At 39.7% G+C, this 25,382-nt stretch overlaps 10 protein-coding genes and 1 non-coding gene across 11 annotated transcripts; 4 read left to right on the top strand and 7 right to left on the bottom strand.

Moving 5' to 3' along the window:
• Positions 1-249: 249 nt before the first annotated feature.
• On the top strand, positions 250-2,235 carry HG535_0E04230 (uncharacterized protein; the record flags this gene model as incomplete). Its single annotated transcript, XM_037289171.1, has 1 exon — positions 250-2,235. One exon carries the CDS (start codon positions 250-252, stop codon positions 2,233-2,235), a length of 1,986 nt encoding a protein of 661 aa, XP_037145066.1.
• Positions 2,236-2,444: 209 nt separating this feature from the next.
• On the bottom strand, positions 2,445-4,694 carry BRN1 (condensin subunit BRN1; the record flags this gene model as incomplete). Its single annotated transcript, XM_037289170.1, has 1 exon — positions 2,445-4,694. One exon carries the CDS (start codon positions 4,692-4,694, stop codon positions 2,445-2,447), a length of 2,250 nt encoding a protein of 749 aa, XP_037145065.1.
• A 236-nt stretch (positions 4,695-4,930) lies between these two features.
• BNA4 (kynurenine 3-monooxygenase) lies at positions 4,931-6,346 on the bottom strand (the record flags this gene model as incomplete). Its single annotated transcript, XM_037289169.1, has 1 exon — positions 4,931-6,346. One exon carries the CDS (start codon positions 6,344-6,346, stop codon positions 4,931-4,933), a length of 1,416 nt encoding a protein of 471 aa, XP_037145064.1.
• Positions 6,347-7,029: 683 nt separating this feature from the next.
• YME1 (i-AAA protease YME1) lies at positions 7,030-9,318 on the top strand (the record flags this gene model as incomplete). Its single annotated transcript, XM_037289168.1, has 1 exon — positions 7,030-9,318. The coding sequence occupies one exon, from the start codon at positions 7,030-7,032 to the stop codon at positions 9,316-9,318; it is 2,289 nt and encodes a 762-aa protein (XP_037145063.1).
• Positions 9,319-9,475: 157 nt separating this feature from the next.
• On the bottom strand, positions 9,476-10,582 carry CCL1 (TFIIH complex kinase subunit CCL1; the record flags this gene model as incomplete). The annotated part of the gene is made up of 1 exon (XM_037289167.1): positions 9,476-10,582. One exon carries the CDS (start codon positions 10,580-10,582, stop codon positions 9,476-9,478), a length of 1,107 nt encoding a protein of 368 aa, XP_037145062.1.
• Positions 10,583-10,951: 369 nt separating this feature from the next.
• Positions 10,952-12,592, bottom strand: ATP1 (F1F0 ATP synthase subunit alpha; the record flags this gene model as incomplete). The annotated part of the gene is made up of 1 exon (XM_037289166.1): positions 10,952-12,592. The coding sequence occupies one exon, from the start codon at positions 12,590-12,592 to the stop codon at positions 10,952-10,954; it is 1,641 nt and encodes a 546-aa protein (XP_037145061.1).
• A 1,134-nt stretch (positions 12,593-13,726) lies between these two features.
• Positions 13,727-16,936, top strand: ATH1 (alpha,alpha-trehalase ATH1; the record flags this gene model as incomplete). Its single annotated transcript, XM_037289165.1, has 1 exon — positions 13,727-16,936. The coding sequence occupies one exon, from the start codon at positions 13,727-13,729 to the stop codon at positions 16,934-16,936; it is 3,210 nt and encodes a 1,069-aa protein (XP_037145060.1).
• A 454-nt stretch (positions 16,937-17,390) lies between these two features.
• HG535_0Etrna4F lies at positions 17,391-17,486 on the bottom strand. The gene is made up of 2 exons: positions 17,449-17,486; positions 17,391-17,427 (listed from the first exon to the last, which is right to left on the bottom strand). It is a non-coding gene; the product is annotated as a tRNA-Phe (tRNA).
• A 1,298-nt stretch (positions 17,487-18,784) lies between these two features.
• Positions 18,785-19,774, top strand: HG535_0E04160 (inositol oxygenase; the record flags this gene model as incomplete). Its single annotated transcript, XM_037289164.1, has 1 exon — positions 18,785-19,774. One exon carries the CDS (start codon positions 18,785-18,787, stop codon positions 19,772-19,774), a length of 990 nt encoding a protein of 329 aa, XP_037145059.1.
• A 191-nt stretch (positions 19,775-19,965) lies between these two features.
• Positions 19,966-21,519, bottom strand: SCW11 (putative glucan endo-1,3-beta-D-glucosidase; the record flags this gene model as incomplete). Its single annotated transcript, XM_037289163.1, has 1 exon — positions 19,966-21,519. The coding sequence occupies one exon, from the start codon at positions 21,517-21,519 to the stop codon at positions 19,966-19,968; it is 1,554 nt and encodes a 517-aa protein (XP_037145058.1).
• Positions 21,520-22,544: 1,025 nt separating this feature from the next.
• CWH41 (mannosyl-oligosaccharide glucosidase) lies at positions 22,545-25,007 on the bottom strand (the record flags this gene model as incomplete). Its single annotated transcript, XM_037289162.1, has 1 exon — positions 22,545-25,007. The coding sequence occupies one exon, from the start codon at positions 25,005-25,007 to the stop codon at positions 22,545-22,547; it is 2,463 nt and encodes an 820-aa protein (XP_037145057.1).
• Positions 25,008-25,382: the final 375 nt, after the last annotated feature.

The raw sequence follows: 25,382 nt of genomic DNA, 5'->3' as shown, positions 1-25,382 counted from the left end.
TGCATACGGTGGAGCCTGTGGAGCCTGTGGAGATCCCCAGATTGTGACCTGGATAATGAGGGGGGAGTCTGGGACGTCCTTGAATGTCTTGGATGTCTTGGATGTCCTGGAGGGTCCTTGGCCTTTTCCCAAACGTATAAATAGAACGGAAAATATGCCAACTGGTTACTCACCCTTCTCGTTTTGGCGGTTGTTCGGTAGAGGGATAATACAGTATCGGGAAATAACAGCAGGAACCTATTTTGGAAAATGTCTTCGATTTCCTCGGGAAATAGCAACTACAATAAGCCCACGGTGACTCACGAGTCCATCAGAGATGAGGAGGGTGTGAATAAAAAACTACAGGAGAACAGCAACGGGGTCAGCTACGATGAGGCGCTGTTGAAGCCGAATTTCAATGATTCGTCGTCTATGGATGTGGAGGATAAAGGCGACAATGGCGAGTCTGCCAACGTGTTGGGACAGTACACGACAAAACAGGTGATGGAAATGGGCAGACACTTTGCCAAGAAATACGATTTGCCCAACGAGGACGACATGTTCGGACGGGCGGCTGCGCTGGCCAGGAATCCGAACGAGTTCGACCGGATGGACTTCCTGTCGGAAGACGAAAGGATGGCGTGCTGGGATGAGATTCACAAACCATGGAGCTCGATGACGAAAAAATTGATGCAGATTATATGCGCGTCTGCGTTGTCTGCCGCTGTGCAGGGTATGGATGAAACGGTGATTAACGGTGCGATGTTGTTCTACCCAGCGGTTCTGGGACTGGGCGCCGGTACCAAAAGAGACAACTGGATTTTGGGTTTGGTTAATGGTGCGCCTTATTTGTGTTGCGCGGGATTCTCCTGCTGGACGACGGATTGGTTGAACAACAGATTGGGGAGGAAAAACGTCATCTTCGTTACGTGTCTGATTTCTGCTATTTCGTGTTTCTTACAGGGATTTGGGCCAACGGGTGTCTCTGGATGGCATTACCTTTTTGCCATGAGACTAGTTTTAGGTCTTGGTCTAGGCCCAAAGAGCGCAACCACAAACGTTTACCTTGCTGAATGTGCATCCAAACAAATCAGAGGATCTGTGACGATGATGTGGCAACTTAATACTGCGCTGGGTATCATGTGGGGTTACGTCTTTTCGTTGATTTTCTATCGTGTTCCTGCTCGTGGTATCGGTGGTGGTTTAAACTGGAGATTGATGCTGGGCAGTGCAATGATACCTGCAGTTTTAGTTTTATTCCAAATTCCGTATTGTCCAGAATCCCCTCGTTGGCTCATGGGTAAGAATAGGTATAAAGAGGCATTTGAAGCCACAACGCAGATTAGGCCTCATAGGATATTGGCTTGTAGAGATATCTTTTATCAGCATATTTTGATGATGGAGGAGGAATCATTGTCATTACCGTTCATGACTAGATTGAAAGAAATGGTCACTGTTAGAAGAAACAGAAATGGTTTAATTGCATCGTGTATTTGTGCCTTCATGCAACAATTTTGTGGTATTAATGTTATAGCGTATTATTCATCGAGTATTTTCTTGGCTGGTGGATTCTCGGAGATTTCTTCCCTATGTGCCTCATTAGGCTTTGGTTTGATCAATTTCTTCTTTTGTTTTCCAGCATTTTTGATGATTGACAAGTATGGGAGAAGATTTTTGTTATTGCAAACATTCCCATGGTTATCGTTATTTCTATTGATTGCTGGTTTCGCATTTTGGATTCCTAATGATCAAGCAAGGATTGGCGTTGTTACAATGGGTATTTACGTCTTTTCAGCGATTTATAGTTTCAGTTGTGGTCCGGTACCATTTATTGTCGCTGCTGAATCTGCAAATCTTGCTTCGAGATCGTTGAATTCTTCAATATTTACTGTGGTTCTTTGGGGTTTCAATTTTATCTTAAGTGTCACATGGCCAACAATGAGAGTTGCCATGAAAGAACAAGGTGCTTTTGGGTTTTATGCATTTTGGAATCTAGCTGGTTGGTTTATGGTTTATTTCTTACTTCCTGAAACGAAACAATTAACTTTGGAAGAATTAGACGAAGTGTTTGATGTACCACTAAGAACAAGAATTAAACATGAATTCTTGGAGTTGTGGCCAAATTTCCAAACGACAATCTTGAGAAGAAGAAATGTTAAGAGACAACCACCTTTGGGTCCACAAAAGAGAATGGCATTACGCTCTGAAGGATGGAATGAAAAACCAGAAACAGAGTTTGTTGAGAACGCAGACTGATTTTAATATTGATTTCTGATATATATATAATAAAAAAAAAAAAAAAAAAAAAAAAAAAAAAGATTAAGTACGAATGAAAAAAAAGCAGTAAGTCTGTGTACTTTCGTGCTTTCTTTTGCGTATAACTTTGATAATTTTTAATTAATGATGACCTTTTTTTTCAGTCAGTAAACTATCTATACCTAAAATAATGAGGAAAATAAACTTTCTCAATCGTTGATAGTTTTGTTGTAAGCAACAATCAAATCCTCAAAGTTTTCTGTATTCGTTATATGTAATCCATATTCGTTCGCAAGATGTAGTAAACATATAAAGCAAAAACTTGTTGAAATATCCGTGAGTGCTTCATCGGGGTATAATTTACTTATTTCTCCAGCAATATCTGTCAATCTAATTTTTATTGTTAAATCTTGATTATCATTATGAGGTCGATTGTTATCAATTGCATCTCTGCCGACTAGTACTTTAATCGATTTCCATAGGTTATGCTTCAACTTTCGCACATCAACTTTCTTAGATACACGGGAGTAACTTACCTTAGAATCATCTATTGGCAATTTACCAGGTTCCTCGTTAGGAGAACTGTCCACGGTATCATCTTCAAAAGCTTGATTGAAATCAACATCCACATCATCGTCCGCAAACGGATTGTTTATAATTCCATTTTTAATATCTTCATCAGGTTCATTTTTCTCCTCTTCTTCTTCCCTCTCCTTTCTTTCATAATTTTGGGCCCAGAATTGCTCATCAGCTATAGCTATACCTTCATTATTATTCTTTGGTGTAGTATGAGTTACCTTTTCATTCTGCATCCGTACTGGCTCCAGGTTCCGTCTGCTGGTGAACAAGTTCATTGACTGTGTAGGCTTTATGAATAGTCTCGTGATCTTCTTTGTTGAGAATTGGTAGTCTGGAGGTAATAAATGATGAGAATCGTCTGTTCGAGCTTTCAGAGGTAAGTCAATGTTAGCTCTTTTCTTTGGGGCAAAAATCGTCTCTTCCAAGTGATCATCTATGGCAAAAAAATCTATCTCCGTTTGTTTTTTCTTCTTCTTCGCTGCAGTTTCATTCTTTGATTTTTCATTGTCATCATTACTCTCATTTTGCGGGTTGTTCAGTTTATTTGTTTCATTAGGACCGCTGCCAAATAAATTACTTCTTTTCAGATTTCGTACTTTCCAATGTTCTCTACCTCTCCAATTTCTTTTAAGACTTTCGTCGAAATATGACATTAAATCTATCTCGAATAAATTTTCCATTCGACCTGCATTTTCATTAGTATTGGACGTTTCTATATTCTCCATCAACCCTCTTGCATTGTCCACATCTTCCTTAGGACTTTCCGTGTTCTCTTCGTTTTTATCCTCCTCTTGCGAAATATAAGAATATTCATCTTGCAGTACACCATTATCGCTGTTAATGTCATCTAAACCGGCTTCCGGGACGACATCCTGTAATTCTTGTTCACTAAGAAAATTATCAAACTTATTGTTGACGGTATCAATAAAATTTTTCGCCTTGCTTATGTCCTCAACGACATTTCGGAGCTGCTGTATAGACGAAGATATCTCGCAGCGGCTTATCTCATCGAATTTGATAAAGTCAATTCCGAGTGACAGAATTTCGTCCTCTATTATAATAGTGCTCTCTGAGTCGTCACATTTCTCTGAATTCAGAGTCTCTGATGTATCAGCCATTTCACTGTTAATCAATTTCTCCGCCTCATTCTCTGGGGCTTCCTTTTCTTCTTTACCTTTATCAGACAGATCATCTAGCGTAGCTGCAACACCTTCATCATTAAAAGCTGTATCAAACACTACTCTAGCAGAACAATCGGTATTCAAAGTATTCAGCAAAAGGCTTTTTGCCCCACCTTCGTCAAAATCTACTAATGCTTTTTTGAACAATGGGTCAATATTCAGTTCCTTGTCCAGCTCTTTCAATTTGATGCTATCGAAATCAACAAGTGTAGTCTCGAGTACACGATTATAAACTCTTCGCTTTGCTTGAGCATCGGTATCACTCGCAACCGGGAGACCCGTCGCTGGATCGATGTACACGCCATCTTCGGCACCATTTTCATGCTCATCAGACCCATCATTTCGATCTTGACCATTGGAAGACCCAATTTTATCATCTTTCTTTTTTTGAGCAAGTCCACTGAGCAGTTTACCTGTTTCAGTCGTGACGGAATCAACTCTAGAAGAATATATTTTCACGCAGCCATCCAGAGTAGCGGATGCCTTCTGGAAATTTATGTTATTTTCCGAATCTCTCAATACATTTAAATCATGAAAGTAGTCAATGAGCGCAAAGTTCCAACTATTCTTTGAATTGATCTTGTTGTCGGTAGCCATTTTGATCCATTCCTCAAAGTTAGCCATCATCGTGGATCTGTTTGTAAAAAGTCCCTGATCATCATTCTCATCATCTTGATAACGATTCCTGATGCTTGACATTGAATTCTGCTGAATTTATTTCGAACAAGCCGATGTGAACACTTCCATCGACGATCTGCGCATACCTTTCATTCTAATAATCCAATGACGATGGTCTTTTGAAAGGTAAACACCGTGTAGATCATCGCGTCGTCAGCCGCGATAGAAGTGATTATCCTGGGCGAAAATTCCAATTGTCATAATTGTATATATTAAAAGTCTATAACATGGTATATATAGTAACAGTTCTTGGTCATTCACGTTGAATGCTTTTGTAGTGCTGACAAGCGCTTAAAAAGTCTAGAAAAATACCCGAAAGCTTTGTAACCTGAGGCTGATATAGCAACAATAATAATTGCTTGCAAGAGTTTTAATATGGCTGTCTGCTTGCGTGAGATTTCGATAGCTTTGTGGTAAGCAATATCGTCTCTGAATGATACCATGGTATACAATGGTAGCCACTTACCCTTGAGGACTTTTCCTAAAACACCATCCAACTTTTTTCTCATTAGGAACATTTTAGAAGTAACATCATGAGACATCTCTTTGTAATTGTTCTTCGCCAATGTTACGATAGCAACAAGGTCCTCGTGTCTTTGTTTGCTGTACTGTTCAAACACCTCTGTACGGTTTTTGTTCTTATCGAGCAGCTTCATCAACACCTTTACGTCTTCGAAACCACAATTCATACCCTGACCATAAAATGGCACCATTGAATGAGCAGCATCACCAAGAATGATAGCTCTGCCACCGGAAGCATGGTATGGATTGCACTCGACGCACATCAAGGCTCCCTTGGGATGATCCATGAATGACCGGACAGCATTTTCAATACCCATCAACTCCATTGCATCCGGAAAATTCGCCAATAAGAACTCTTCCACTTTGTTCTTTGACGGAACTAAAGACTCCACTAGGGCCCAGGAACCAAAAAAGGTGGAAGTAAACGAACCGTCAGCGTTCGGTAACGCGATGAGCATGAATTCATCACGAGGCCAGATATGGAGATGATCAGGTGCAATAGCAAATGGCCCATTGAATTCAGAGTTGTACTCAGGCGAAGGTGGAATGTATAACTCGATGTAGCAACAGTCAATATACTCCTGCGCGTAATTCAATCTTACTTGTTTCTGCATTTGGTATCTTGTGGCAGAATAAGCCCCATCACAACCGACAACAAAATCGAAATCGTAGGTTTTCATACCATAATTGGTCGTTGCAAATAAACACTCTTGTTGTTTTTCTCCAAAATCGATCTTGACCAGTTTATGATCAAACATAAGATTTATATCATTTGTACCGTCATATTTGTCTAGCTCATCAAGAAGATTGTTATTCAAAAGTCCACGGTCTATAGAATTGATTGCCTCGCCAAACAATCCATAGATCTGAGATTCCTGTCGTCCACTTGAATCGTGAATCATACGTCCTTTCATGGGGATGATATCTCTTAGAGCCCTTTTAGCAACCTCATCATCGACAAATTCCAAAGAACTGATGCCTCGACTAGAAATTGCAAGATTTATTGATCTCAGATTTCTGTCGGTCGTTGCTTCGTCACGAGGATCAGCCCTGTAATCAAAAAGCGTCACCCTATAGCCTCTCTTAGCAAAAGCCAATGCTGCAAGACAGCCTACCAGACCAGCACCTATAATACCAACCGACTCTGTCATTGAGTATTTACTCTGTACAGTTTTACACAACAACCTACTCAAGTTATTTCAATTTACTCTTCGACAGCCTATGCTTTTAATATAAAACTAATATTTTTTGCAGGTTGACGCAGCTTGTTGCGCCAGGTGACAGCACCATTAAATGACGCTAATAGGGAGAAAATTTCAATGACTCAGATGTAAACTAAGGTGGCAGACAAGACAGCACCGATAGGTAGCATAATCAATTTCCTCTCTAACCTTTTATCACGTTGTATACATAGTGATATTTAATGCGAACAAGAATATGTGTCACTACAGTTTATGTTACAAGCAGCAGAAGGACAGGGAGTAGAAATTTCAGAGCACCCTTCAGTGAGTTACTGGATTGCATTCCACTATAGGAAAACCTACGGTCTCTTTTCGTCTTGAATATGTCGGTTCATCATACTTGTAATCTTGATCTTGTTAAATCCTACTCCGTGTATGATGACATGGATGATCTTCCGCTCTTTTTTGGCCCCATCTGAGTGAAACTAGCAGGATATGGTATTGCCACCAAAAATGACTATCTACATACACTACGAGCAGATTAAAACAGGTTATAGTTCGACCCAAGTTGTGTTTATAGCGTGCTTAGCTGATCAAGCTGGTTTGAACAGTAATTGCTTGCTATTTTATTAAGTCAAGAGGCAACGGAAGTGATGAGTTTGCTGCGGATAATCGCATCGACAGCCGTGGGAAGTGGGGCTAAGCCGGTACTGGCATATAGGTTACCGATGCTTGGTCGTGCAGTCCTATCTAGTTATAGTACAGTCATGATGCATGGACTTCGCTCTCAGAAACAGATACGTTCTGGAGCGCCGCTGATATACAGCCGGTTTTATTCGAAGAGTAGTGGTGGCAATGGCGGGGAAGGCGGATCGTTCGCATCATCAAATGGAACATCCAAATCTGCTAATGGTGTCTCTAAGAAAGCGAGTTCAGAGGCAGCCTCGACATCTGGGCCTGGTCTTGGGTCTAAGCCTAGCACAACGCCACAAGCGGTTTCTCATGCGGTATTAGCAACCAAAGAGCAGGAAGCAAATAGGGATTTGAACAATCCAGATGCACAAGCTACCTTTTACAGACTGTTGCTACAATCTAACTATCCACAATATGTTGTTTCGAGATTCGAAACGCCGGGCATTGCATCATCTCCCGAATGCTCAGAACTGTACATGGAAGCATTGCAGAGGATAGGAAGGCATGCAGAAGCTGATACCGTGAGGCAAACATTGTTGACGGCAAGTTCTGCTGGTGCTGTAAATCCGTCTCTTGCATCCTCGTCAGTTAATTCTCCAGCATATCATGGTACTTTCCCCTCGTTGTATACAGCATCTTATGGATCACGCAAGGAGCCTCTGCATGTTGTTGTTACGGAATCTACATTTGCTATAGTCTCAAGATGGGTGAAATGGTTAATTATTTTTGGTTTGTTGACATATGGAGTGTCAGAAGCTTTCAAATACATTAGTGAAAACACAACTTTATTGAAGTCGTCTGAAGTGGCTGATAAGTCCGTTGATGTTGCAAAGACTAATGTTAGATTTGATGACGTACGTGGTTGTGATGAGGCTAGAGCAGAATTGGAAGAAATTGTTGACTTTTTAAAAGATCCCGCTAAGTACGAATCTCTTGGTGGGACTTTACCAAAAGGTGTTTTGTTAACAGGGCCACCTGGCACGGGTAAAACTTTGTTGGCAAGAGCAACAGCAGGTGAAGCTGGTGTTGACTTTTTCTTCATGTCGGGATCTGAATTTGATGAAGTTTACGTTGGAGTTGGAGCCAAACGTGTTCGTGAATTGTTTTCACAAGCACGTGCTCGTGCTCCAGCGATTATCTTCATAGATGAATTAGATGCTATTGGTGGCAAACGTAATCCAAAGGACCAAGCTTACGCAAAACAAACTTTGAATCAACTTCTAGTCGAATTGGATGGTTTCTCTCAGACAAGTGGTATTATCATTATAGGTGCAACCAATTTTCCAGAGTCGCTAGATAAAGCTCTCACAAGACCAGGAAGGTTTGATAAAGTTGTAAATGTTGATTTGCCTGACGTTCGTGGTCGTGCGGATATTTTGACACATCATATGAAAAAGATAACATTAGCATCTGACGTTGACCCAACGATCATTGCTCGTGGTACTCCTGGATTATCAGGTGCAGAATTAGCTAATTTGGTCAATCAAGCAGCTGTATACGCATGTCAAAAAAATGCAGTCGCTGTTGATATGCTACATTTCGAATGGGCAAAAGATAAAATTCTGATGGGTGCAGAAAGGAGGACGATGGTCTTAACCGATGCTGCAAGAAAAGCTACTGCTTATCATGAGGCGGGTCACGCAATTATGGCAATGTTCACGCAAGGTGCTACTCCTCTATACAAGGCCACTATTCTACCAAGAGGCAGAGCTTTGGGTATAACTTTCCAATTACCTGAAATGGATAAGGTTGATATAACACGGAAAGAATGTTTGGCACGTCTCGACGTTTGTATGGGTGGTAAAATAGCCGAAGAATTGATATATGGAAAAGAGAATACGACAAGCGGATGTGGGTCTGATTTGCAAAGTGCAACAGGCACAGCCAGAGCGATGGTGACTCAATATGGGATGGGTGATCATGTTGGACCTGTGAATCTAGCTGACAAATGGGAGACATGGTCTGATAAAATTCGAGACATTGCTGATAATGAAGTATTGGAAATACTTAAAGAGTCAGAAAAAAGGACAAAGAAAATTTTAACGGAGAGAAATGTTGAATTACATAGATTAGCTGAGGGATTGATAGAGTATGAAACCTTGGATGCAAAGGAGATTGCGAAAGTCTGTAAAGGTGAGAAAATCAATAAAATGAAAGCTACAACGAACAAAGTAGTTGAAGGTCCCGATAGTGATGAGCGTAAAGATGCAAATGACAAATCGAAAAGGCCAGCTTTAATAAAAGCTTGATAGCCTTGTAATACCAAAAAATCCAAAAAAAAAAGTGATGCATACATAAAACTACCTGGCAGTGTAGATGTAAATAAGCGAGAGCATTCATATGTAAATATACAGCAAACATAATAGAATTACGATGTTGTGTTGGAGCGAAAACCTAATCAAAAAATCAATCGCTAACTTTTGGTCTCTTATCGGTGGGGAATTGCGTCAGTGAGCTATCAGTTGGTCGCCTTTTCAACTTTCTCAGTAGTTTGTTTGGGTCACTGCAGAATTGTACTTTGGCATCAATGGCTATCGCTTCTTCTACAGATACTGTAGTTGGTTTTTCTATTTGTTGTTTACAAGATGTAATTAGATTCATCAGGACATCAAAATTTATTGTTAAATTACTTTTCGAGATAACTTCATTACTCTCTTGGTTTGTGCTATCTGAAGCAGCTTGAAAATTTCCGTGAAACTTCAATTCCAGGTATCTTGTCGTAAGAGCTTCGTCTTCTAAGAGCAAAGCAGCAAGTGTTATTTGTGGTGGTGTGTAAAAGTAAACAACGTCTGTTAATAGTGCTTCAGTTATTGTCTTTTTGCATTTATCATAGATTTGGCCCATGTATTTCAAATCCACTTTACCATGTAATACAGCTTGAATATCTAGGAAAAATCCATGCAGAGGTTTAAAAGGATGATGTACCAGTAATGAAAATCTTAAACTTTCTAGAAGTTGAAACTCGTACTTCAAGATAGAGTCCTTGGGTCTTTTAGTTTTTTGAGAGAATGAATCAATTCCAATAAAGTAATTTTCTGATTTACAAGCCAAAAAAATAGTGGTGAGTACAATTAACTTAGGATGCATTTGTAAGACTGAATTCTCTAAATAGAACCTTCGGAAAAATGTAATAGAAGTTCCAACTACCTCTGTTGGTAAGTTTAAATGTTGTGCAATACCTTGTAATTTTTTGGCATAAATACTTACTAACTTTATTTCCTCTTCCATTGTAACAGGTACAGCTTTCTCTTCAATGCTTTTAATATCTTCCTCAGCTAAATTTGCTTGATTCTCTGATATGAAGTTTCTCAAACTCTCTCCTACAGAGCTGGTTGCTTGAGCATTAACCTGGATTCTCTTCTGGGTCAATTGTTCGGGTGTGAAGGACCAAAATCTATATTGTGATGAATGCCTAAAGAGGTCATCATCTGTTAAACGTTTATAATTCGGTGGTTTGTTCGGTTCTGCTGCTTCTGCATTAGGAGTCAACTCTTTTGAAGTTGCCGTAGACATTAAGACCGCTAACGTTGCTGCTCAATATAACTAGCGCGATCTTCGATAATTTTTTTATTTATTATTTACACTTTGATAGTTACTGATTTTTCAATAAGTTAAATTTGTCCTTAAAATGACGAAACTGGAAAATATGGATATTTTATGGAAAGAATATAATTTTCAAACAGAAATGTTCAAAATGTAATATATAAAGAATATTTTGATTTCATATATATGTTTTTAAAGGATGATAAACATTATCTCATTTCTCTTAGGTTTCTTTTTTTATTTGTCAAAAATTTGCTTAATTGAAGTATATAAATCCGTTACTATTTTAAAAAAAGAAAATGAAAAGAATTCATTTAGTTCATTTTTCTTTTATTATGCTTAGAAAGTAGCAACAAAGGATTCAGTAGCGGACTTCATCTTTTCCAACAACTCTTTGCTCAATTCACCCTTATCTCTAATAGTGGATAGAATATCATCATGATTTGATTTCAAGTAAGCCAAAAAGGCGGTTTCGAATTCACCGATTCTTGATAGAGCAACATTATCTAGATGACCGTTAACACCAGCATAGATCAAAGGAACTTGTTCTTCAGCGGCTAGAGGGGAGTATTGAGGTTGTTTTAGCAATTGAGTCAATCTTTCACCTCTGGTTAAAGTTTGTTTAGTAGATGCATCCAAATCTGAACCGAATTGAGCGAAAGCAGCGACTTCTCTGTATTGAGCCAAGAAAAGTTTCAAGGAACCTGCAACTTGTTTCAAGGCTTTAACTTGAGCAGCGGAACCAACTCTTGAAACTGACAAACCGACATTAATAGCTGGTCTGATACCCTTGTAGAATAATTCAGCTTCCAAGAAAATTTGACCATCAGTAATAGAAATAACGTTTGTTGGAATATAAGCGGAGACATCACCACCTTGAGTTTCGATAACAGGCAAAGCGGTTAAAGAACCACCACCTTCTTTCTCGGACATCTTGGCAGCTCTTTCCAATAGCCTGGAATGTAAGTAGAAAACATCACCTGGATAAGCTTCACGACCAGGTGGACGTCTCAACAATAGAGATAATTGACGGTAAGCAACAGCTTGCTTTGACAAATCATCGTAGACGATCAAAGCGTGTTTACCATTGTCTCTGAACCATTCACCAATAGAAGCAGCTGTGAAAGGAGCTAAATATTGTAAAGGAGCAGCTTCTGAGGCTGTAGCTGCAACGATGATGGTATATTTCATGGCATCGTGTTGTTCAAGAGTTTGAACCAATTGGGCCACAGTAGATCTCTTTTGACCAACAGCGACGTAAACACAGTACAACTTCTTCTTTTCATCATTACCGTCATTCCATCTTTTTTGATTCAAGATAGTGTCTAATGCGACAGCAGTTTTACCTGTTTGACGATCACCAATAATCAATTCTCTTTGGCCTCTGCCAACTGGAACCAAAGCATCAACGGATTTCAAACCAGTTTGGACAGGTTCGTGAACAGATCTTCTTGGCAAGATACCAGGAGCCTTGACTTGAGCTCTGGTACGGCCGACTGCGTCAATTGGTCCCTTACCATCGATTGGGTTACCCAATGCATCCACAACTCTACCCAACAGAGCAGGACCAACACCAACATCGACAATCTTACCGGTTCTCTTAACCAGTTCACCTTCCTTGACTAATCTATCGGAACCGAACAAAACGATACCAACCTGGCCTGGTTCCAAATTCAGAGCCATACCTTTGACACCTGAAGAAAACTCAACCAGTTCTTCAGCTTGAATGTTGTTCAAACCAAACACACGAGCAATACCATCACCCACAGACAAAACTCTACCGGTTTCGTTCAAGTTGGCCTCCTCGGAAACACCTCTAATTCTCTCTTCCAAAATCGAAGAAACTTCTGTAGGTTGAGCTTTGGCTGTGGCGTATCTTCTTCCAGCAATGAGGGTGGCTGGTCTAGCAACTCTAGCAACTCTAGCAACGTTAACAAGCGATCTGGTAGCAGAACGCAAAGCACTGGCACGGGACAACATTGCTTATACTCTATTCTAATCTGTTTTGTTTCGTCAAAACTCTGATATTTTTTCTCCTGCGAAAAATTTACTTTTGATAGCACAATATTCAGAAAGACTCTTCAAACCAGATGAAACCTTTCTTCCTTAATAATATGCTCGTTCTTATTGGGAATATATAAAATGCGTTAACGTTAAATCACAGCCGGTAAAAGTATAATTCAGCTTTTTGCAATGGCAATAAACTCTGGAACTTTTCTCGAAATCTACTGGGAGAGATAAAACCTAAACGGTGACAATTTTCAAGCACGCTAGCGATATAGGACTGAATTAAATAACAAGCCAAACTAAAATAACTCAGCGCAATCTACACCTTGCCAATCAATTGAATCTTATAAGAAAGTTGTCAGTAAGGATCCAATCGTTGAAACAATTCTCGATCCTCTGCCCTGAGTGTAGAGAGAGAGACAGGAATTAGCACGGGTGTGGTCTAATCGAGCAGCGCGCGAAGCAGCACCAGCTACGTTTCTGAAAAAACAGCTTCTAATTCGCTCTCGGTCTCGGCTGTGGAGCAAGACGGGAACTGGCTGGAGATGGTTTTCTGACGCTCATGGTCACTTTCCACGTTGTATATATCAGGCTGGCGGGAAGTGCCCCCTGTATTTTAGAGATCGCGATGTACGTTGTGGGGTGATGGGGTGGAGCAATGCATGTCACCTGGTACGACACTTGTTTTTCTTGCGTTCTGATTGGTCAGAGGAGAATTGAGGACTCGCTCGTTGGAGGACCAAGAGGACGTAAGGTCTGGGTTTTACTTATGTGCCCGGACAGTGGGCTGTGTCCGGTTGCTGGGGGGTTCGCTCGCACGTTGTTGCCATGGCTACCGCAAAGGTGGGACGAGCGAAAAGAGGGGCGGGTGCGCGGCGCAAGCGCCGCGTCGTTGCTGGCTTTACGTTCTTTGTGGCTTGCTGGTCCAAAACTGGTCGAAGGGATCTGTCGCGAGGGCGGGTTACTATATTTGTGCTTTTAAGGTGATAGTGCCCAGGCCGGGGATGACGGGAAGATCTCTGTGGTGGCGATGCGACATATAAACAACGGGCAATGGTCCTGGTGGCCGGTGCAGGTCGGGATCGCAGCAGTGTTTTACAGTAGCAGATGAGTTTGCAATTGGGACTAGTTCTGGTCGCGTATTGGGCGTTAGTAGCAGCTGATGGCGCCGAAGCTGGTGGGGATTTCAATGCTGTATTTGCGTCGGTCTTCGAAACGGTTGGTGCTAGTGGTAGCAGCGGAAGTGAGGCGAAAAAACTGTACTTGCATCTCAAAGATGATGACGGCACATTTTACGAAAATGGGACTCTAGGCTCGAGGGTCTTCTGCCAAAACACATACACCAGACAGCCCTATGTGGCGAATGGATACATTGGGGCGCGAATACCAAATGTCGGACTTGGGTTCTCACTTGACACCTTCAATATGTGGAGCGATCCGGAGGTCCCGGGTTCGCTTAACAATGGCTGGCCGCTTCGAGAACAAAGGTACTCAGGTGCGTATGTATCAGATTTCTACTGCTTACAAGAGAAATTAAATTCGACCAACTTCCCAGAGCTAGATGAGCATGGCTATACCACCGTCATATCGTCAATTCCTCAGTGGACAAATTTACAGTTTTCGATACAAAATGGGTCTCGGTGGTTCAATGCCACCGAAGTCCAGGTGGAGGATGCCACCAGTTACAGTCAAAATCTGTCTTTGAAAGATGGAATTGTTGCCACCGAGCTGGATTGGCTTGGTGGTTTACTCACTGTCAGGAGTGAAATTATTTGCCATAAAAAGATCATGCCCCTCGCAATTATATCTCTGAGCATCAAGTTGAATTCGGATCTCCTAATCGATGCGGACGAGCTTGATATTGAAATTCATGATATTCTTGATTTCAATACTAGCCGTAGAACGGTTTTGAGAGACTCGGGTTTTGATGAGAAAAATCAAGGTATTCACTTAACCGTCGAACCGGAAAACGTGCCATATTCTGACACAGTAATATATTCTACAGCTTCAGTGGAACATGGAGAAGAATTGTTCATTCCGAATATAAAACTTTCAACAAATGAGAAAGTTGCACAATCCTGTAAAGTGAAGCTATCATTCGATAATCCTTCTTTGACGATTCGCAAATACGTTGGGGTCGTATCGTCAGAGTATTTCTCAGGGTATCAAAAGAACATATCTAATTTGGATTTTGCCAAACAAATTGCTATACAGAGTAAAGGACATTATGATGATCTTTTATCTGCCCACAGAAACGCTTGGGCTCAACTCTATGATGGTGCTCAGATTGAAATTCCCTCTGATGATTTTCTAGAGATGACTGCAAGGTCATCGATGTATCATCTGTTAGCTAATACAAGAACAGCAAATATATCAGATGCCCGAGGTCTCCCGGTGCCTGTTTCAGGATTATCAGCGGACTCCTATGGTGGGATGGTTTTTTGGGATTCTGATATTTGGATGCAACCGGCATTGTTGCCTTTCGCTCCAAAAGTTGCACTACAAATCAGTAATTATAGGAACGTAACTCAACATGAAGCAGTATCGAATGCACGTAGAAATGGATTTCCAGGTGCGGTTTATCCTTGGACTTCTGGTAGATTCGCCAATTGTACTTCAACTGGACCATGTTTTGATTACGAATACCATGTCAACATTGATATTGCATTAGCTTCATTTCAAGTTTATTTGCACGGTGCAAAGGGTATCGATGATGACTATCTGAGATATACGACGTGGCCAATAATTAAAAATGCTGCAGTTTTTTTTGCTTCATTTGTCAAATACAATGAAACCTTAGATATATATGAAACTCATAATTTAACTGATCCTGACGAGTTCGCTAATCATATAAGTAATGGTGCCTTTACGAATGCAGGTATCAAGATGCTTCTCAAATGGGCTACTGAAATCGGGCTCCATCTCGAAGAGGACATTGACGAAAAATGGATAGACGTTTCCCAAAAGATCTGCATTCCGAAAGCACCATCAAACATAACTTTAGAATATTCAGGGATGAATAGTTCAGTTGAAAGTAAACAGGCAGATGTGGTACTACTGATCTATCCGTTGAATTATATTGATAAAGAATGGCACAAGAATAGTATCAAGGACCTTTACTTCTATTCGGAGCGCCAATCCGCATCTGGACCGGCTATGACTTCCCCCGTTTATGCTTCTGCTGCTGCCGCGCTGTTGGATTACGGTTCATCTTCCCAAAGTCATCTTTATAAATCAGTGCAACCATTTTTAAGAGGTCCTTTTGCGCAATTTAGTGAGCAAGCCAACGATGATTTTTTAACAAATGGATTAACTCAACCTGCTTTCCCTTTCTTAACCGCAAATGGAGGGTTTTTGCAAAGTATTTTATATGGATTAACTGGGATAAGGTTCTCTTATGCCATCGACCCAAAAACAAAGAAAATTACAAGAAAGTTAAAGTTCGTTCCTACGGATCTTCCTCTTCTTCCTGGTGGTATTGCAATTAAAAATTTCAAATATATGAACCAAGTTCTTGATATCATTATCGATGATTGTCATGGTACTATTTTTCATAAAATGGGTGATACACCCATTACCGTTGAAGCACCTGAGAAAACTGCAGTGACTGATAAAGAGTACAAAGCATACTCTTTTAGTAGTGCGCAAAATTCAAATCTTGATAGCTACATGCACACGTTATATCCGGGAGAAAAGCTTATCCTTCCATTGTTGAAGCCAATGAAGAACATCGATGGAAATATTGTTGAAAGCAAAGAAGCAGCAAATTTAACAGAAGGAGTTCCCGGTGATGTTGCATATTCGGCATTTGATGGTAATAATTACACCCATTGGCAGTCCTTTCGGAAAAACGAGACAGCTATATTAATGATTGACTTGGGCAAAAATAATCCTCAAATAATCAAAAGTGGATCAATACTCTGGGGGCAAAACCCAGCAAGAAATATATCTATTGCAGTTTTACCTGGTATTTTCGAGTTGAATAATCTAATAAATGAAAAGCTGCACGACAAAGCTGCTTTACTGAAAGAATGCATCAAAGCGTCTGAGGGGAACTGTAGACTCAATCTTTCTTTTGTACCTGTACTTCAGGACCTGAAAATTAAGCCATCGGAACAATTCCTAAATTCAACTGATATAAATTTATTGCCAGGCAATAGTACGGAATTTACGATTGATGAAAAGCATGTCAATCATACCGATAGTCACGGCGGTTCTATGCTAACAAGATTCGTCGTGTTCAGTATGGAAGGCGCTTATGGCGACGAAAGTGACAGTCAAGGTGCTACGTTGAAAGAGCTGGTTCTCAGGTCATAAGCTAGTATATAATGGAAGAAAAACATTTTTTGTATTCACTTTCCATTACTATTATAACTGTTTTTACTAAAATTGACTTTTTATAGTTTTGTCCGCTTTTCAACACCTCGGGATGTTTACAATCGTGACAGAACAGAAATAAAGAAAAACCCAATTTGTGAAGAAACAACAACACATCTCCAATGAATAATGGTGATGCATAAAGCAGATGAACAGGATAAATTGTTACGGTGCGATCCATTCACATAAAATTAAGTGTGAGCACCAAACAAAATTTCTGATTAAACGTTTGTGTCAGCATTGCGCTATAGAATTTACTATGTCCCACTAGTTTTTCGAGAGTAATGAATAGATGAATATAGATAGGTAATTACATTGAAAGAAAGTAGGCGATAGAGTTTACGTGTTACGATCATACTAAAAATTGTACGGCTGAAATAGAGAAAAAAATAAATGCGAATTCTGTGGATCGAACACAGGACCTCCAGATAACTTTTGACCGAAGTACAAATTCTTCAGTCTGGCGCTCTCCCAACTGAGCTAAATCCGCATAGTAATCTGATGACAGGTGTTCAATCTCGTAGACATATATTTATCTGAAATATCTATGCTAATAATAATAATAATAATGCTGAAATATAGATCGATATTGTGAGATATATGAAATAGATGATTAATAAGAATCAGAAACAAGATAATTGATTTGTACAACAAAATAAGCGAAGTCAGATGTGTTGAAATATAAATCAAGATTGTAAGATATATTAAAGAGATGACTTATAAGAATCAGAAAGAGACAATTGGTCTGTAAAACGAAATAAACGAAGTCAGATGAAACCCTAACAGAATGTCAATCGATAATGGAAAGATATCGGATGATAATCTATCACGAGACGTTTACAACTCAGGAGTCTGACTACGAAGGAGTCTATGGCATGGAACATGAAATAACAGTTGTACTGTGGATTCTATGGGACTAGAAATGGTGTGATGACGATGAAAATTCTTCACTCGTCGTCCTCTCTTATGGTTCAATAGGTGCGAAATGCTAGGTATAAATACTGACGTATTTTCCAGATATTAATCCAAGTTCAATTAGTTTTATCTCAATTCATGATATAGAAAAACAAAGGAATTATATATCTCTATAATTGAATATCATAGTATCATCATCAATGTCAAACCAAGTTACTATCGACAACGCCGAAGAAAACATTCTTTCTAAATAAGATGATGCCCTAACAGAATATCAATCGATCCTGAAGAAGAATCGGCTGATGATCTATCGCGAGAGGTTAACGATTCAAGAATTTGACTACGAAGGAGTCTGGCATGGAAAAAGAAATAACAGTTGTGCCATGAAATCTATGGGAGTGGAAAACTAGCGTAATGACAATACAAACTGTGATCAGGTAAGGGTGAAAGTGCTTTATTCATATCCTGGTTTTGGTTCAATATGTGCAGAATGTTACGCATAAATACTGCCGTCCTTTCCAGACACTCAAACTCATTTCAAACAGTTTTTATTCATTCTATCATATGGAAATCAAGGACTTATACACTTCTATAACTGAATATCACAATATTGTCATCAATGTCTAATCAAGTTATCATCGACAACTCCGAAGATAACTTTCTGTTCAACTAGATTTTCTCTTGAAATTGTATTAGTTAGGTACATGCAAAAGACGTAGTCTGTGACGATATTTCGAGCTCAGTCCACGGTACTTTTTGCTTACACTATTAGGGCATTTTTGCAAGGCAAGTATACAAAAGTCTTGAAAAGCTTAACTTATCAATCTTATCTATCAACGATAATCGAAACGCGAGACAGTGTACGTGACTGAGATGGTGGCTAACAAAAAGGAAGGACACATTTTAGAGCTGATCGACGAAGACGTGCTGACAGTGAATGCCATCACCGCAAAGATAAGGAAGAGCAAAGTCGCTACAGATAATGGTGTTGATAATGTCGATGATGATGAAGGCATTCGAAAGCGGAGAAAGGTTGATGACGACGAGTCAAATTCAGAGAAACATGATATCATGGATGGCATTAGCTCTGAAGAGTTCCGGCAATACCACAAAGCCAAGGATAGAGTACGAGAGTTCTATAAGGAGCAACATGAAATGCAAACGATGGCATTCAATTTGCAGGCAAGAATCAATTACAAGACAAAGGTCAGGGCAAAGATGACCATATGGGAGGCCCTTTGCAAACTGAGCAAATTGATTGACGATTCTGATCCCGATACAGAACTCTCTCAAATTGACCACGCAATACAAACTGCACAGGCAATTAGAGAAGATAAAAAACCGAGATGGATGCAGTTAGTTGGCCTGATACATGATTTAGGAAAGATCCTTTATTTTTTTGACAGTGAAGGACAATGGGATGTTGTTGGTGACACTTTTCCAGTTGGCTGTGAATTTGTGAAGGAGAACATATTTCATGAATTTTTTGCCGGAAATCCTGATAGTTCACACCCAATATATTCAACCAAATATGGAATGTATGAGCCGAATTGTGGTCTAAGCTCCCTATTGATTTCATGGGGTCACGATGAGTACATGTATTACATTACAAAAAGTCAATCCACTTTAAACGAACAAGCCCTAGCGATGATACGATATCATTCATTTTACCCTTGGCATAGAGAAGGTGCCTATAGATATCTAATGAATGATTCCGACGATGAGTTACTCCAAGCTGTTCAAGAATTTAATGAATATGATCTTTACTCGAAAAGCCTGAAAAAATACGACCTGGAAACATTAAAACCTTATTATCTGGACTTGATCAGTGAGTTCTTTCCAAATGAATACATAGAATTCTAACTTCACATTTTACCCATATTTATTACATTTTAATATTTGACTTATAGATATATAACCTTATCCCATGAACTTAATCAAATTTGATCTATTTTACAGAGAGCGTTTTGATACTTTCACAGTACCATTAACTCAAAAACACATAACATCATTTAGTATGAGGACATTAACTCGCCTTCAATCTTTTTTTATCCTCAGGACAGTAGAGATTCGATACCGAATGATTGTTCGATACCGTATGAACCAGGGTCCTTCCATAGATCATCGAAATATGATAATATGGTAACTTGTTTGTCTAATTCATCTAAAATAGATTGAACAGCAATTCGTTGATTTTCTGCAGATGGAACATTTCTACCGTTTGTATTCCCCCTTGATGGATAACCGGTTTCTGTTATCACTACATCGTCTGTGCCACAAATTCTTTGAGTTAATTGAAGTTGTCCTTTAATGAAAGAGCCTGCTCCCGAGGCGTCAATCGCAGAGTTGAAATAGGAATGAGGGTTAATTCCAACAAAATCGATAGCAGAGTCTGTACAGAGTTCTGGATGATTAGAGTAGGATACTGGTGGCTCGCTTGTAGTGACTCTGCCAGAATATCCAGCGCTTCTTAGTTGACTTTTTACTGATGCAATTTTTGAAATCAAATCGCTAACGCTGCAGAATCCGGAGTTAATTGCTTCGTTACCAATAGTAATGTATTCAAAGATGTCCCAACCATTTTGCTGGCCGTATTCAATTAGAGAGGCTACACTACCATCAATGGAATCGACACCAGCACTGGATATCCAAAAACCTTGATTAATCTTGATGCCTAATTCAGAGCAAGCAGGCTGTACGGCTTGTAACGAATTACAATCTGTGCCGTAGATACGCACCTGAGAAATACCTTTTGATTTGATAATTCTCAAGTCATTGTAGATTGAGTCCGATGATCTGCAAGTACCGTCACTATTGTAAGGTGAGTAGGTAACAGCAACAGGGATATTGCTCATGTTATTATTGTCTGAGGTAGAACTTGATGTTTCGCTTGGAGCACTGCTGCTGGTGCTTGTAGCTGGCTGAGCATTTTCACTGCTGGATGAAGTTGCAGTGGCTTCGAATGACGTATGAGCTTGAACTGGTGGTTGACTCATTACAGAGGCTTGAACTTGATCATTACCAATCGCACTCACAAAATTTGCAGATGAGCTCGCAGTTGTTTCTTGTGCGCTTGTAATTTGACTAATTGTTGTAGGTGAAACGGTAGTCGTCATTTGGGTGGAGGATGGCTCGACTGAACTCTGTTCTGTATCTTGTGTACTTTGTTCTTGCGTGGTTTGTACTTGTGTGGTCTGTTGGCTATTCACGTCCTGTGTTGTTGCCCGCTGGTTTCCTTGTATCTCTGAAGTGGCATCGTTTGAAGGTAAACCTGCAGCTCCTAGTGAGGAAACCATTTCCGCTTGTTTCAGTGCGAGCGTGGTAGTGAGCGTAACGGATGGTTGAATTGTAGGATCTACACCATCCGGTAGTAGTGTAGTAGTGTAAGTTGCAGTACCGCTAATTACAAATTCGACTGTAGGTGCTACAACTATATTAGTAGTTGTGGAGTAAAAATCAGTCACGGTCTGAGTAGCTGCGGTGTGCATTCTTGTAACTATCTCCCTCTTTTGATGATCATGGTTATCGCCATGATATATGGGAAGTGCATTGACTGTTGAGCCAAGAAGTTCCAAAGATAAAAATAACAGGCTGGTAGCTAATCTCATGTTGAAAGATTGTTAAAGAAAGACGCAACAGAAATTGAAAACTTCAGCGAAAGATAGCAGTTGCAAAAATGGAGGAATGTTTCAGAAACTGAAAAGGTAGGCAACGAGTGTAATAAAATCTTAGATGTCAATAAACGATAAAGCGATAGCTGCCGCTGTCCTGTAATGATGTATTATTAAGATTTTGAGGATAAATACCATGAGAAAACATCCAGATCAAACCTCATGCCCCAAAATCAATCAGCTTATATAGAATTCAATTCGAATCAGATCAAATATAAAGTGGCTTACGTTTGAGCAAATGATCCAAAGGCAACTGCAGGAACAAAGAACCGAAGCTGATCCTTACCAGCATCAGTACTCCGTAGCAACGGATACTCTGATTCCAACTAGATAGAGCTGCCGGTGATTCTCACATTTGACATGCTTACCACGAGATACACCAGCTAGAGCATACCATGCTTGATAGAGCAAGCAAACATGGCAGTTTTTTGCACGTTAGTCATGTAAACGCTAGTTAGTTTGTCGAAGAGACCCATAAAAGTGTTGCGAAGCTGGCAGTGACATCTCATTGTATTTTTGTTTATATTTTTTGTAGTATTTTTTTGTTTTTGTTTATGTTTTCATTTGTTTTTGTTTTTCCCGCTGGTTACTTACAATGTTAGCGAAAAGCGCTTGGTGTGGCATGCTATTAAAAACCGATGCTGGGCAACCAGCGAGATGAAAGTGAAATAACATTAAGTTTTCAAAAGTTGCTCGTTTCCAGCTGTTGAATTGCTTGCTATTGTCTTTCTCACGTTGTTTTTATGTTTACACTGAGTTGCAAGTAGTCTGAATGCGCGTTAAAGTTGTTTTTATGTGTTCTGCTGATCACTTATACAAAAGGTCAGCAAACGTAATAATACATCATTCTTTTGACATTCAGTTTGAATCGCTGGACTAAATAAGCTTAAATAAAAAGTTTTGTTGATTCACGGTTGACAAAGGCTGGCAATATTGACAGGCGAGCTGCTACACAGGCGAACCTATTTCTGCCCGATAATGTTTACGATTAACGCTGTCCAACCAGTGAAATGTTCTGCACTTTTGCCATCTCCTGTATTCTGCTCATAAGCTTCATAACAGTATCCCTTCTCTTTCCAAACACGAAACACGTTCGAAATCAAATTTCCTCTCAATTTCACGTAGAGGGCTTTAGCTTTTTTGCTTGTTTCATCCATTTGTTTTATTTCATCATTTGTTACTTCAGGATAGTAATGCTTAATGGCGTCAAGACACAGGTAGTTGATGTTCATCCAGATTGGCCCTCTCCAGTAATTCTCTTTTGTACCAAAAAACTCATCTTGTCTGGAAAGTGATAAGAGCCCAAAATCCGAAAGTAATTTCTGTGGATCGCCCATTAGATTGATAAGATCTGGTAGATGAGGAGAGTTCAAGGGAATTAATTTCAGTGCAAACGGCAACAGTGATATGTATCCTTCATGGCAAACAAATTCGCGCGCCTCTGAATAATCATTAACTATCAGATCACAATAGCAGCTATTATCCTCGCTCCAATGTAGTAAGTCTAAATTTTTTACGATATCGCTCTCAATATTTGCATAACGACGTTCATCATCTTCGAAATTTAATATATGGGCTATTTTTCTCATTGACCTAGTCATGACCCCAACCCATGCTAAGGCGTCGACGTCTAGTTCAGAGATATCAGGAGGCTGGGCCCTTGGGTAATCATCCAGACCACTAGGTAAACAGTGATCAATTGTACGTCCCTTCCAAGAGTAGACTTCATTTTTGCTGATGTCCTCTGACAGTTCTTCATCTTCAAGTACCTCTTCCCATTCATCAATTGAACCCCTTTGGGAATCTCTAAACCATTCATAATGTCTCAGCAACTTGGGATAGATTTTTTTTGCATAAACGAGTAATAGCTCTTCATTATTCTCTAGCTGACTTGTCTCCTCGAAGTTGTCCGCACGGTTATCTCCAAAGAAATTTATGGCTAAATTCTCCTTTTTGCCAATCACTTTATCAAGCATTTCGCTGAATGCTAAAAGCAAGACAGGCGGGTTGGCAATGTTTGGATTTTGAACCGTGAATTCTTCTGGAACTTTTGACCTTGCCTCATTTCCCAAAATAACTTCTCTGGGAATCCATCCACTGTCCTCAATCAAGTCAAACCAACTTGACATTATTACAAAGGCAAGGTCGAAGTCATATTCCATTATTTGTAGAAGATGAAATCCTTCATCCCAGTAAAATCCTCGTGGAAAGAATGCCCTGCTGGGGACGCTTGTGAATAAACTCAAAGGACCTTCCTCATGTCCATTCGCTAAATCTATCTTTTCATATTGCCCGTCATCTAAGGTTGTTTCCCTATCAACCATCTGAGTACCATGAAAGTATCCTATTCCACCTAATAAATTTGAAAGAGTTTCTAGTGCAAATACACGCATTTCTTTATCCTCATCTTGTATTTGAAAGTGTCTGTTGAATCTTGCTTCGACCTCTTGAAGAGCTTCTGTAATTAGCAAAGTGATCTTTTGAGAACTCAATATCTTTTCTTTGCTATTCACTTTGTTATAGGTGACATCGAATTCGAATCCGCCAGCCTTAGAGAGATCGAAGGTCTTTTGGACGTAATGAAAATTTCCAGCAGGGAAACTGTAAAGGTTTCGTATAGTGAATAAACTGGGATTTAACGAAGGAGAAATGTTCGCTGTTCCCTTCTCCTGAACAATAGCTCTAACAGAATCTGCCAGCAGTGAATTAAAAACGTCTTTGGCCATCCAAACATTATCATCCGGAACTTTCAAAGATACATGGGCTACCCTAGAACTGTCACAGCCTGAAACTACTTCCATGGTAGGCAGATTAGGATCTGCATAATACTCACCGTGATTGTCTCTTATTGAAAGCTCGTAGGAGCCCAACTCCTTCGAAAATCCTTCAAATTGCAAAGAGTTATCAACATCAAGGGTCTTAACTATTTTTGAAATGCCATCCTCGCCATTTTGATTGAAATATAAAACGACTGAGGTTGTCGTTTTCTTAGTCTTATCGAGAGGCTCACCTTTCACTCTGATTGCCCAATTATCGCCTTCATGGTTCTTCGTGAAATAAACAGTTAGGTTAAGGTTATTATGCTGATCTATGAAAATCTGTTTACCACCAATTCTTGGATCATAGACCTCCCACCCATATTTAGCTAGTTTATCACCTTGTTCAACAAAATGCCTTATGCCGTTGAGCGCATTCAATTCGGAATTATCAAACCACATTAGCCCTAAGATAAACGGGCTTTTGTTAACATTTCGTGGCCTGATTCCGAAGTAGCAGTTTGATCTATAAGGGGCCCAAAGTAATGATTTATTGATGTACTCATCAAACGATGTTTGCTCACTTAGGGAAGCTTGTACATCCTCCAGCAGTCCAATCGAGTACCTTACAAATGCAAAAAGGCCAAGAATTGAGTACAAAATATGCATATCGAGACTGCCTTCCTTTTCTTTCACTTTCGTTTTATGGGGACAACTTCGGTACAAAAATACTGAAAAGAAGGTAAGCGCTTGCCTTATAGTTAAAGGAAAAATACTAACATTGCAAAGTGAAAACTATGAAGTTGGTTGAAAAACACGAAAGCTTTTATCTAGCATAATGAATCGAGAATGATCCATGCACGCTGTAGACCCACCCCAAGCACAGTTCATGTCAAAATCTAATTAGAAAACCAAAAAAATGATTCTTAAGTAAAATTCTACTAGAAACAAGAATGCAAAAGCTGTTGATTTGGAAATACACAATGAAAATATATTTATTTGTTGATCCAGAATAAAGACAATGCCATCAATTTCCCGCCTTTG

The sequence above is a fragment of the Zygotorulaspora mrakii genome, chromosome 5 (assembly GCF_013402915.1).
Source record: "Zygotorulaspora mrakii chromosome 5, complete sequence".
Lineage (NCBI taxonomy): Eukaryota > Fungi > Ascomycota > Saccharomycetes > Saccharomycetales > Saccharomycetaceae > Zygotorulaspora > Zygotorulaspora mrakii.
This window is presented reverse-complemented; position numbering and strand designations above follow the sequence as displayed.